This window comes from Artibeus jamaicensis, unplaced genomic scaffold (assembly GCF_021234435.1).
Source record: "Artibeus jamaicensis isolate MK-2021 breed Jamaican fruit bat unplaced genomic scaffold, CSHL_Jam_final contig_471, whole genome shotgun sequence".
Classification (NCBI taxonomy): domain Eukaryota; kingdom Metazoa; phylum Chordata; class Mammalia; order Chiroptera; family Phyllostomidae; genus Artibeus; species Artibeus jamaicensis.
In genome coordinates this window covers 6,119,199-6,131,731 of record NW_026521850.1, presented here as the reverse complement: position 1 = coordinate 6,131,731, position 12,533 = coordinate 6,119,199, and the positions used below count along the sequence as shown (strand labels likewise).

General features: G+C 57.3%; 1 protein-coding gene across 2 annotated transcripts; it reads right to left on the bottom strand.

Moving 5' to 3' along the window:
- Window positions 1–2,566: 2,566 nt before the first annotated feature.
- Window positions 2,567–10,490, bottom strand: ST6GALNAC4 (ST6 N-acetylgalactosaminide alpha-2,6-sialyltransferase 4). 2 transcript variants are annotated; one of them, XM_053667731.1, is made up of 7 exons: window positions 10,409–10,490; window positions 9,920–10,000; window positions 8,437–8,622; window positions 5,359–5,771; window positions 4,896–4,988; window positions 3,833–3,934; window positions 2,567–2,762 (listed from the first exon to the last, which is right to left on the bottom strand). In XM_053667731.1, the coding sequence occupies exons 2-7, from the start codon at window positions 9,929–9,931 to the stop codon at window positions 2,567–2,569; spliced, it is 1,002 nt and encodes a 333-aa protein (XP_053523706.1). In that variant the 5' UTR covers window positions 9,932–10,000; window positions 10,409–10,490. The 2 variants fall into 2 exon arrangements, with proteins under 2 accessions (XP_053523706.1, XP_053523707.1); XM_053667732.1 differs by lacking the exon at window positions 4,896–4,988.
- Window positions 10,491–12,533: the final 2,043 nt, after the last annotated feature.

The following is a 12,533-nucleotide window of genomic DNA, read 5'->3' as shown; positions in this document are numbered from 1 at the left end:
TCTTTAGAGGGGAAGGGAAGGAGAGAGGGAGAGAAACATCAATGTATGGTTGCCTTTTGTGCATCCCCTGCTGGGAGCTGGCCTGCAGGGAACCGGTCTGCAACCCAGGCATGTGCCCTGACTGGGAATCGAACCACAATTGTCTGGTTCGCAGGCCCATGCTCAATCCACTGAGCTACACCAGCCAGGGCTATTTTTTTTTTAATTTATTTACTTTGAGAGAGGGGAAAGGAGAGAGAAAGAGGAGACACATCAATGTGTGCTTGCCTCTCACAGGCCCCCTACTGGGGACCTGGCCCACCAGCCACGTGCCCAGACTGGTTCACAGGCCTATGCTCTATCCACTGAGCCACACCAGCCAGGGGGGTGAGGGGGTGCAGCGTGGCTGGGAAGTCTTCAAGCCCACTTGGCACCACCAACCATGAATGATGGCTGGGCGAGCAAAGGTGACCCCATCCCTCAGGACAGGCACTTTACAGGTGCCATCTCTAAATCTGTGTAATCCCATGAGGTAGGATGGCTTTTTTACAGATGAGGAAACTGAGGCCCAGAAAGAGGCACTAGTCTGCCAGGGTCCCAGGGCAGGAAGTGGAGCCAGAACGAGGCCAGGTTTGACTCCAGAGGCCTCCCTCTGCACCCAGTTCTTTCACCAGCCCTCTGCCTGCCCGGCTGCATCCCACCCTTCCTGCTGCCTGACACCTGCTCAGAGCCATTCCCTTGGCCAGGCCAGCTGCTGCGGTTTGCAGAACCTTCTGGTCCGGCTTGACACTGGGCAGTGGAAGGCAGGGCTCAACAGGCAGTGCTGTGGGCCGGATGCCAGGTCTCTAGATTCTCTTGAGAAGGTCACCCAGACTCCCTGGCACGACCAGCTTCATAATTTGTGGGGTCCTGCAAAATGACAATGTACAGCTCCTTTAAACAAACAAAACCCTGCCCTGGATGGTGTGGCTCAGTGGATTGAGTACCGGCCTGCAGACCCAAAGGTTGCTGGGTTGCTGTCCAGGTCCCCGGTTGGAGGCATGAGAGAAGCAACTGATAGATGTTTCTCTTCCTCTCTTTCTCCCTTACTTCCCTTCTCTCTAAAAACGAATTAAAAAAAAATAAATGTATTAGTATTTGAAGTGACAGCAGAGCATTAAGCTAATCAAGTGTAGGGTCCCCGGAGGGTAAAGGCACGGGTCACACACGTGTCAAGTGGACGATTCCTGGACCTGGAAGCTGGAACCCCAGGCCCCTTCAGCTGAAGTCCAGGGTCCTGGTCCTGCTTTAGTCAGTCTCCTGGTCTCCAGACGAAAGGAGGCAGAGGGCGGGCAGGGTGATGAAGCCCGTGGGCCCATTCTAGTGCCTTGGTTCAGGGCCCAGACACTTGGGCTCTGCTCTCAGCCTCATGGCTTCGCCACATCTGGGAAGTGGGCTAACACAAGCCCCCTGCCAAGGTGGCTGCATGCCCTTGCTATTTCCTGGTGGGTTGGCCTTTCCCACTTCACAGGTGAGGAAACTGAGGCTCTGAGAAGGCAAGCCTCCAGCCTGCCCCCTTCTCCCAGCCTTCCCTTCTGGCAGTATAACCAACTCCAGAGTTAATAGGAAATTTAGCCCCGGCCAGTGTGGCTCGGTAGGTTGGAGCATTGTCCCGTGACCCAAAAGGTCACAGGTTTGATTTGAGGTCAGGGCACATACCTAGGTTTCAGGTTTGGTCCCTGGTCGGGCCACTGGAGGCAACCGATCGATGTTTCTCTCTCTCTTCCTTCCTTTCTCTCTAAATCAATAAATATATTCTCGGATGTAGGAAATTTAAATGGCAAGGGATTTGACCCTGGACAAAAGATATGGGGTGGAGAAATTTCCTGCCCGCCCTGAGCTGCCTCTTCCAGGCGAGGTGCTCTGGCCTGGCTTTTGAAGGGGGCAGGCTCTGGGGGCAGGAACATGCGGGCAGACGAAATGGGTTAGGAGGGGCCCCAGGACGTGGCCTGCCCTCAGATCAACAGGTCACAGGATCGTGGCAGGGGGAGCGGCGCCAATTCTCAGCCCCAGACACAACCACACTGGAGGCAGGGTTCCAGAAAACAGTTTACCCGTACACTCGAGGTGGCCCTGGCAGTCAGTTCGAATGCCCCTTTGCTCGATGAACCTCACGCTCTGGGCCGCCCTGACCAGGGCGACCAGCCGAGGAAGCGCGGCACCAAAAGCACGTGGAGGAGGAGTGTGGAGAGGAAGGACCAGGGCCGGTGCAACTTCAAAGGTTGCAAAGCTGGTGAGTGGGGGACCATCAGCCCTGGGGGCAAAGGCCACTAGACAGACCCCGAGGTGGGATGAACCCCATAATTAAGATTCAGATTACTCAGGGAGTGGGGATGGGAGGAGGGTACAAAGGTCACTGTGCCCCACTCCCCGTTCAAGTCTGGAGGCCCACGCTGGCCCCAAGTGTGCCCAGGGCAGAGCAGGGCAAGAAGGAACCCTAGGTCCACCTGGCATGTGGCAGGGGCAGGATCCATAAAATAAATATTTTTGGTGGGGTGTGAACAGGACCGAGGCCTGGCGAAGGCATTGTGGCCGGCTGGGCCGCGGGCTACTGCGCCTTCCAGGACGGGTGGGCAAACGTGATGGGCCTCCTCTTGGCCCAGCGAGAGAACACCGCCTTCTCCGTGATGAAGCGGTGGGCGCTGCGGGGTGCCCGCTCGTGTGCCAGGTACATCTGACACTCGTCCAGCCGGCCCTTCTCGAAGTAGTGGTAAGGCACTGAGGGGTGGTTCTTCTCCCTGCAGGTGGGGGACGGGGACAGGTGTGGGCCACCAGAACCCTCCCACCTCCCGCCAGATCTCGCGCCTAACTCAGCCACCCTCACCAGGTACTACAGGCCCACGGACTCCCGTTCCTGGTCTCAAAGGAGGCCAGGACAGAGGTGGGGCAGGGCAGCTTCCCAATGGCCAGTGTTCCAAGTGCTGGCTCTGCCTCATGCCAGCTGGTTGAGGATAGGCCGGAGACACACCCCATAAACCTCAGGGACCCATCAATAAATCGGGGACAGCAATATCCACCTTATGGACTGAGTCCATATGTCAAAAGGATGAAGCCTGCCCTGGCCAGGTAGCGCAGTTGCTAAGATCGTTGTCCCACTGCGCCAAGGTCTTGGGTCAGAGTCCCAGTCAGGGCACATACCAGAATCAACCCATAAATGTAGACATAAGTGGACCAACAAACTGCCTCTCTGCAAATCTCCCAGCGGATCTGTCTGTCTAAACTCAACTAAAAAAAAAAGGAGAGGACCACAAAGTGCTTTGCTGGTGCTGGGCCCTGGCCAGGGGCCTGAGCAGAGAGGGCACCTCGGCCCCTGCCATCTCACCCACGTGCTCAACAAATACGTCACGAGGAGAAGAGAGGGTGAAGACACGGGACCCTCTGTTAACTTGACAGTTACCGCAGCATTGAGACATAATGTCGGAAGGGAAAACTCAGGTGTAATGTATCACTCACATGTAACTGGTCCCAATGTTGCAGTAGGTAGCTTATTCTCTATGCAAACATTTCCATAACCTTCCGAAGAAGGTACGATTATTTTCTCTCCTTCACAATAAGAAAGTGAAGGTTCCAGGAGACTGCGTGACTGGCCTAAGGCTACACGGGCCAAGCAGAGATTGGCACCGAGCCTGCCCCAGAGGCTGAGCCCCTTCCCCCCGAGCACCAGCTCCACAGACATCTGTGCTTCCGCTGCTGCCCACCCGGAGGCTGCCGCACCCGAAGCCCTACAGCTCTCAGACCCTTGGCATGAGGCCCACGGCCCCCCCAGCCACCCCAGCTCCCGGCCCACCCAGGGCCCGGCTGGCCTGACCTGCAGTAGCTGTCGCTGACCATTCCATACACCACGATCTCCTCACACAGCTCCAGGGCGAGGATCATGGTGAACCAGCCAGTGCTGAGAAAGGAGCCCGACTGCCTCCTGGCAGGGAGGGGAGACGGTCAGCCTGGCTGCCTCCCCCGCCCCTCGGGGCAAGGGGCCTGCAGAGGCTCTAGCTTCAGCTCCTTCAAGGCATTGCACTGGTTACCCTCCAGGCCAAAAGCCACTCACCTTGACCCCTGTTGGAGAGGGTCCTGGAGGAGGCTGGGGAGGGGACAGAGCCAGCCCAAGGCCAGCAGCGGCCAAGAGGTAGAGCTGGACACAAACCCAGGGCTGTTTGACTCCTCACCACCCGCAGGACTTGAGCAAAGTGTGGGGAGCCTGGCAACACGCTCTCTGGATCTAAGGGACCAAGCCTGGGGAGCCGTGGCTGGAAGCGGGAATGGGGGTTCCCTAGAGTCAAATGGTCTCTGATTCGGAGCCTGCACCTGCCCTGGGTGTCGGATTGTCCGTGAACCTGAGCCTCACTGACGCCCCTGTGGGGCCAGGAACCTGCCACGCCCAAGGCTAACATTCTCAAAGGAGGAAGCAGCTGGGAGAGAACCGCTGAGAAGACAGGGAAACAAAGAAATGAAGAGTCGAGTGGGAGGCGATCGTCAGATGGGGTGGTCAGGGAGGGCTTCTCTGAGGAGGCGACATTCCACCCAGGCCTGGATGGCAAGGAGTCAGACATGGGGAGGTTTAGGGGAAGAACATTCTAGGCGGAAGGAATGATGTATACATAGGCATGCAGGTGAGAACCAGTGTGGATGTGTGAGGAAGGCCAGACGGCCAGTAAGGCTGGAGCCGGGCAAGCAGGAGCCGAATCATACAAGGCTGTGGGCCAGGGGAGGGGAGGAGGCGGGAGTCTGGACTTTATTCTCCACGTGAAGAGAAGTTTCTGTAGGGTGGAGGGCAGGTGACCACCAGGGTGAGTTCACTGGGGTGACTGGAGCTCGGACTGCAGGGGCAGCGGGGACACCAGCCAGGCGGGTGCTGCAAGGGCAGAGGAGGGTGGTGGCACCTGTCGGAGATGCAAGACCCCAATGTATGTGGCAGGTGATGGCACGAGGGCAGCTGGGCAGAGAGCTGGAGGCTGGCAGCTGTATTTCCTGGGCTGCAGGGTAGGGGAGGCCGGGATAAAACGAGATGTTGAATGCAGAGCGCTTAACCCAGGGCCTGGTGCGTGAGGGGGGCTGCTAGTGCTGTAACTGTTCCTTTTATTTTCTAGAAGGGACTTCAGAGACCAGTTCAGATCTCAGAGCACCCCCTGGGGAGGGAAGGGCTCCCTGATGCTGTCCCCACGCTGGTCAGTGCTCACGAGGCCCCAAACCCCTCACCGCCATTTGGGATCCCTGATCTTTGTGATAATGTGACGAATGACAGCCTCTCTGATTCCTGCTCCCTTTGAGGGGGCAGGGCCACTCTGCCTCCATCCCTGCTGACCCCGAGCCAGCAGGGAGACCCCAGCAGGCAGGCCAGCTCACCGGTTCTTGCCCGTCTCGTCCTGGAAGACCTGGTCGCAGTAGGCCATCATGCGCTCGGTGAAGGTGTACACCTGCAGGCCCGGGTACATCTTGGTGAGCTGCAGCAGCGTGCGGTAGGTGCGGCCGCCCAGCACGCGGTCCATGTTCTTCCCCTGGCCCCACACCACATAGAGCGTGTCGCGGGCCTGCTGGAAATAGTGCGAGTAGTTGCGCAGCAGCAGCGGCACAGTCGTGTGCGAGATCACGCGCAGGGTGCTGCGCTGGCCCACGTCCACCTCGAACCCCACGGTGGGCGCCTGGTTCATGCGCAGCACGCACTCGGCACCGTCGATCTGGGCGCCCAGGCCCGAGCCCAGCATCTGGCCGGAGCTGGACACCACGGCACAGCTGCGGCAAGGCCCTCGGACCAGCGGCTGCAGGGGAAGGAGGGACAGAGAAAGAGAAAGGTGTGGGCACCTAACTTCTGCCCCCGCTCCTCCCCCAGGGTACACCTACTGACCTCACTCGACCCCTCTATCGACTCTAAGTACTTTATTGGCCCATTTTACAGATGAGAAGACTGAAGCCAGGCAGGTGGGGCTAGCCGCAGAGCTGAGGTTCTACATTAGTCACACTCACGACCCTCGTCCCTTCTGCTGAGGCCCTAACAAGTCCCTTATTGCCAAGTCTTCATTGGAGTCACAGGGGCAAATATTTATAAAGCACTCAGAGCTGCGCCTGGCACAGGCTGGGCATCATACATGCGTCATTAAGTAAACAGAAACCTCCACGCTTCAAAATCACTCAGGCCATTCCTTTGCCTGCGCCTCACTCAGGTGTCCACTTCAGCCAGTAAAGGCAGAGTCTTCAGTGCGCATGACAATGTTGGGAACCTCCAGTTCTGAGCCTGAACCCTGGCTCTGCCCCTCCCTGGCTGTATGGCCTTGGGCAAGTCCCTTGGCCTCGCTGAGTCTCAGTCCCCTCACCTGTAACATGGGGATAAAAATACCATCTACTTGACCAGGTTGTGAGGATTCCGTTAAAAATGCCTGGAAGATGCCTTCTCCGCCTTTTGGCTGAGATCAAGTGTAGCGTTCGTTCTTACCAGTTTAAAAAATGCCTGGAGAGTGACCACACAGTGAGGGCCCAGCCCCCACCTCGCTACCCTCCAAGAGGCGGAAGCTGAACCACCCAGCCTACAGGTAACTCAGGATCAGGGGCCAAGTCTCCCAGAAAAGGACTTGTCCCCACCCCAAGCCTCCGTGTCCTCCTGGGGGAAGGAGGATTTACAAAGCCCTGTAAGGGCCGTGGGACATTAATTCCAGTTAATAAAACACACGCTGTCACCACCCCCTCAGGGACATTTCATATTTAACATGTTGACTGAAGAACTCGTAGGATCAAGTTCCAAATCCCAACAATAAAGAACAAGACTTCCTTCTGCCCTCAGTATGAACTTCTCATAATGACTGGGGTCTATTCAGATCCAAGGTCACCACCAGGACCCGGAGGTGTTCTACTTGTCCTACACAAAGTCTTTAAAATATTTAATCCCTAATTTATAAAAACCAGCCCTCTTAACATTGAAGACTTGGACTTCCTGCTTCTATTAACAAACACAGAGACTCTGGCCACGCCGAGCCCACCTGCCCAAAGTCTCTGAGTGTCCAGAACGAACGCTGGTCACCACCATGCAAGATGGGACAGGGTCCGCTCAGCCCACCCCAGCATTTGTCCCGCCTGGCCGAACTTGTGGGGTGCTGGAGTTTGTGAGCCCCTTCATCCTGGACAAATATTTCAATAGCACCTGTTCTGAACACTGTCCACGAATCCCCCAGGTGAGCCTGCTCGGCAACCCTGCAGAGAAAGGAACTTCAACGAGGCTCCTTTACAGGCGGGGAGGCCACTGAGACCCAGAGGAACGAAGACCTGAAGCAGGTCTCCTCCAGTCCAGGGCTCCTGAGCACACCCCGCTCCGACAGACACTCAAAGGGCCGTCCAACTCCAAACCCAGAGCTGCCCACGCTGGGTGTCGGCACAGCACGCCTCTGAGAAACCTACCACGGGGGCCACTGAAATCGGGGTGAAGGGTGGAAAGTGCTCTGAACCTCACCCAGCAGAGCTGGCACGGGGAGGTGGGTGCCACAGGGCAGGGGCACAGCTACCACGTCGCCCTGGGCTCCAGTGTCCCTGTCCCCCGAGCGGGGAGCTCTAGGCTGACAGCGTAGCTGCGTCATCTCTACTCCCAGCAGCAACCCGCACGGGGCGAGACACTTTCAAGACACCAAACACACACTCGTTGGACGAATGGAGTGTGAGTCCACAGTTAAATCTGAAGACGTACACAACGCACCTGCTACCAGGATGTCACGTCCATCTCCCCCACTGGAACGGGAGCTCCAGGGGGCCACCCCCACCCCAGCACTCAGCTGACAGCAGCCAGGCAATGTCTGTTGAATTAAAAACCCATTCCCGCCCTGACTGGTGTAGCTCAGTGGGCTGGGCATTGTCCCACAGAATGAAAGGTCACTAGTTCGATTCCAGCCAGGGTGCATGCCTGGGTTGTGGGCCAGGTCCCCCGCTCGGGGCGTGTGAGAGGCAACTGATAGATGTATCTCTCACACCTCGATGTTTCTCTCCCTCTCTTTCTCCTTTCTAAAAATAAATAAATAGCCCTGGCAGGTATAGCTCAGTGGATTGACTGCTGGCCTGTAAACCAACGGGTCACTAGTTCGGTTCCCAGTCAGGGCACACGCTTAGGTTGTGGGCCAAGTTCCCAGGTGGGGGCACATGAGAGGCAACTGATTGATGTATCTCCTGCACATTGATGTTTCTCTCCCTCTCTTTCTCCCTCCCTTCCTGTCTCTCTAAAAATCAGTAAATAAAAACTTTAAAATAAAACAAAACCCTTTCCCTCCTAGCACTTGGGGCTTAGAGAGGTGAACTGACTGTCCAAGGTCACACAGTTAGCACACAGAGGAGCCCAGCCCGGATCCAGGCTGACCCGGCACGTGCCCAGTTCCCACTACCCTCCAGAGAGCTGGGAGGGGCACCCCAGCACCTCTGGTCTGCCTGCAACTCGCTGCCTGGCCGACTCACCTTCCCATCTGGCACTCTGCTATACCCACTGAAGTGCAGGGGCCCCGGCACGGTGGGCCTGGAGTTGGTGGAGAGGTGGGGGCCCAGGCAGGAGACCAGGCAGAAGGGCAGGGAGGCCCAGCAGCAGAGCAGGATATAGGCAGCGGAGAAGCCCAAGGAGCACAGGATGATGAGCAGGAACCGACCCTGGGGAGACAGCAGCCATGAGGTGGGAGTGAGGGTCACTGGGGCTCCGAGAAGCTTCTACAGGGGGCTGTGCCCCGGCCTCACGGGTCCAAACGCCAGCTCAGTAGCTTGTAGAACATCAGCAAAATCTAAAGTCTCCTTCCTCTGGGCTGCCAGGCTCAGAGTACCAGAGGCTCTGGAGATGAGCTCTGTATTCTAGAGAAACCGATTTCAGGTGAAGTGTGTCACTCAAAGCCACCTGGCAGGAAAACAGCAGGGCCAGTTACCGAGTCCAGGCTGCAGAGCCCGTGCCCTTAACCAGAAGCCTGGGCACACCGTGCAGCCCTGCATGTGCCTGTCTTCCCCGTCGGGCCTGTTCCCTTCTCTACAAAATAGGGGCCAGTAGCACTCACGTGCGAACTTACAGGGGTGACAGAGCTCTGTGCACTGTAAAGTGCTGTGCACATGAGGACAGCAGGGTGCCCCCTCAACAGGGCAACCAGCCCCCTTCAGACCCTGGACTGAGGCTGACAGTATGCCCACCCTTGGGCCCCTACCCAACTCAGTGGCAGTCCACCAAGCCGGAGATCATGGTCTGAGCCAGCAGTCTAGGTGAGCAGGGAGGTCAAGAAGGGGCTGTGAGAGAAGTGTCATTCAAGAAGTGGTTTCAGTAACTGAAAGCTGCTCTTCGGGAGCTCTGTCTGCAGAAACCATGTGCCAAAAGCCATGGTACCGAGAAGTCCTACTGGAGGGCTGGCCTTCCTGGGGCAACCAACAGGCACAACTTTTTCTGCCCATAAACCGTATCACTTCTAAAAACAAATCTGTGCGAGGGGAGCTCGGGAGGGGAGAGTGGGGAAGTACAGCCCCCAAGGCCTCAGGCTGGGCTGGTGCACAAGGGACCCAGAGACCTCAGGGCAGGCAGTGGCGGCTGACTCCCCTAAGTCCAGGGCTCTCTCCCACTGCCAGGGGCTGCTGATTCAGGTCAAGAGCAGCTAAACAGAACTTTCACACCATAGCTCACTCCCAGGCAGATGGCTCACCTGGGGGGCTCCCAGCTGCTCACAGGAGGTAGTGGTATTATCTCCATTTGCAGGGGAGAGGGGCAAGGCACTGAAACCAGAGGGGTTACACCACCTGCCTGGGGCCACACAGCCTGCCAGATCAGAGCTGGACCTTGAGGACAGGCTACCCTTCTCCAGCTCAGGGACAGTGGGATCAGAAGGGGTGGTCAGTCCTGGGGCGGGTGAGGCTACTGACGCTGCTATGCCAGAAGCCACCTCCGAGTCCTCTGTGAGCTTTTCTTTCCCCCACTTACCTGAGCCTTCATGCCGTCGCTGCCACTCAGCAGCAAGAGGGCTGCTGTCTCCAGGGCTGGGAAGGGGTGGGAGCCAGGCACCTGTCAAGACCCAGAAACTCAGAGCTGGGTCCCAGGCCTCAGAGGAAACTAAGGCAGGGGAGGGAGGGTACAGGCTGGGGTCAAGGCAAATGGCTTCTGAATACAGAAGTACCCAAACTCCAAAAGCACTGGCCCTGTCCTTAAGGAGCTGGAATCTGTGACCTTCGGGAACTCTTCCCCCAACCCAAATGCCATCGTGCAGAAGAGGAAGGAGAGGCAGAGAGAGGAAACCCTGGGCTCAAGGTCACCCATCAAGTCTTGGTCGGACAGAACCAGGAGCCAGGAGCTCTGACTCCCACCCACCCTCCTACCTCACTACACGCGGGACACGAGGAGGCCTGGGGTGAGGGAGCAGGATTTCCGCCCCTCTCTGGGTTTCCACCACCCCCTCCCCCAGCGGGAGCTAACCGGGCGGGCAAATTGGGACGCGCCGACCGCTCTCGATCTGCCACTGGGAGCTCCATGGCCCGCGGACCCGGCGAGCGGGCCTGAAAGCTGGAGCCCCGGGGCACAAGCGTCTCCTTAGCCGAGGCTCCAGGAGGCTGGAAGCGGAATGTGCGCTGCCGGAGGCGGGAGCTAGGGCTGCTAACTTAGGGAGGAGAACGGTGTGGGTGGGGCCTGAGCGTCAGGGGCGGAGCCTAGGAGTGCCGCCCGCGCTGGTAAGGAGGGACTTGAGCGGCCGGACGCCTCCGAGCGAGGGCGGGGCCTGCGGGGCCGAAGGCAGGTTTCAGCAGCGGTGGGGCGGGGCGTAGAGTCTGAGTTCAGCATCCTAGTCCATCTTTTCTGTCCTTGTCATTTGTTTAAGCTCCTCCCCCAAATAAACTAACAAACAAAATAGAAACACTCATAGATACAAAGAACAGACTGACAGCTGTCAGAGGGGAGGGGGTTGAGGGGCTGGGTGGAAAATAAATTCAATTTTAAAATAAAAATAAAATACCCTCCTGCCCCAGTTAGGAGTGGGCGACCGCTAGTGGAAAGGCCCATCCTCTGACAACCTAGAGGGTGTCAGAGTTGCTCAGCCGTGGCTGCGGTCAGACTTGAGTTTTCCCGTTTCTGAAATTGGGGGACTTGGGGTCAGGCAGCATGGAGTTTCAAGCTGGCTGACCACTGAGCTTCACTTCCCAACAGACCCCTTCCCAAAGTGTCCTCCAAATCCTAGATAACTCAGTCCAGGGAGTCTGCAAATGCTGAAATGTGTCCCATTTGAAGGTTCAGATGGGGCCCCTTGGAGACTTCAAACTCAAGTGCCTCCAGGGGTCAGAAAGGGTGGAAGGGGCAGATATGGTACGGCAGGGAGGGGCCGGCCTGTGGTACAGCAGAAAGCATGCTTTCTATCAAAAGTGGGTTTTTTTTAAAAGATTTTTAAAATTTATTTTTAGAGAGAGGGGAGGGTAGTTGAAAGAGAGGGAGAGAAACACCGATGTGCGAGAGAAGCATCAGCTGGTTGCCTCTCCCTTGCCCTCAACTGGGGACCTGACCCACAACCCAGGCATGTGCCCCAAGTGGGAATTGATCCAGCGACCTTTCATTTTGCAAGCTGATGCTCAATTTACTGAGCCACACCAGGCAGGGCTAAAGTGTTTGCTTGGTTTTTTTTTTTTACAAAATAATTCAGAGGCCAAAAAGTTCATCTTACCAGCCCTACCACACCCACCACCCTCTGCAGGGCCCCGGCCTGGGAACCAGCCTGTTCTATTGCTCTGGTACCGTTTCAGAATCCAGGTTCCCGTGTGGAACTTTCAGCAACTTTCCAAGTCTCCTCTGCTCCGGTGCAAAGCCAGCTCCCCCAAGCTGTGGATCCAGGCCTCTGTGTCTCTCCCCGCCCTGCTGAAGTGGCCCTGCCCCTAGGCCTCCTGTGAGCACAAGCCCTGCTGGTCCCCTCCGCCCCAACCTGGGCACACCTCCAGGGGAGTGGTCCCAGTCGGTCTCCCCCTGGGGCTCCACGCCAAGGCGTGGCACACAGTGGGTGCCCTTCAGCCTCCCTCAGGTCCTCGTCTGTCCAGTTTCTGTTCTCACAGACACAACTCCTAGGGGACAATGGTGAGTTCCCTATGGATTCATTCGTGGCCACCATGGCTGGCGAAGTGGCAGTTCCTACCCCAGAGAGGCAACTCCCTCCTTGCCAGGGCTACACCGAGGTGGGCACGCCCGATGTCCTGGGCCCCCGCGGGGCTGGTGCGGATGGATCTCACCTCTGCAGTGCGACCTGGGAAAGTCCCGCGGTTTCAAAGGAAGCTCTTCAGTTTGGTTTTGGCAAAAGCCGCTCTCCTCCCCCTGCCCAAAGCCCTGCAGTTTAAACTCTTTCCTCCCACTGAATCACCCTCCACCCACCTGGGCCACCCTTCCACCCCCCAATTACACGGAGCTCATTTCTACCTCAGGGACTTTGCATTTGCTGTATCCTACTACTACCTGAATTGCTCTAATCACATGCCAGCTCCTTCTTGTCATTCAGCTCAAGCGTCACCTCCTTGCCAACCACTCTGTCCAACACTGCACTCTCATCCTTCCAGTGCCACCTTGATTTATC

Excerpts from the sequence above, each read along its gene's own strand:
- ST6GALNAC4 (XM_053667731.1), bottom strand. Across the intron at positions 3,935-4,895 it reads GGGTCTTGCATCTCCGACAG|GAGGCAGTCGGGCTCCTTTC; the intron begins GTGCCACCACCC and ends CCTCCCTGCCAG. Across the intron at positions 2,763-3,832 it reads GGAATGGTCAGCGACAGCTA|CTGCAGGGAGAAGAACCACC; the intron begins CTGCAGGTCAGG and ends CCCGTCCCCCAC.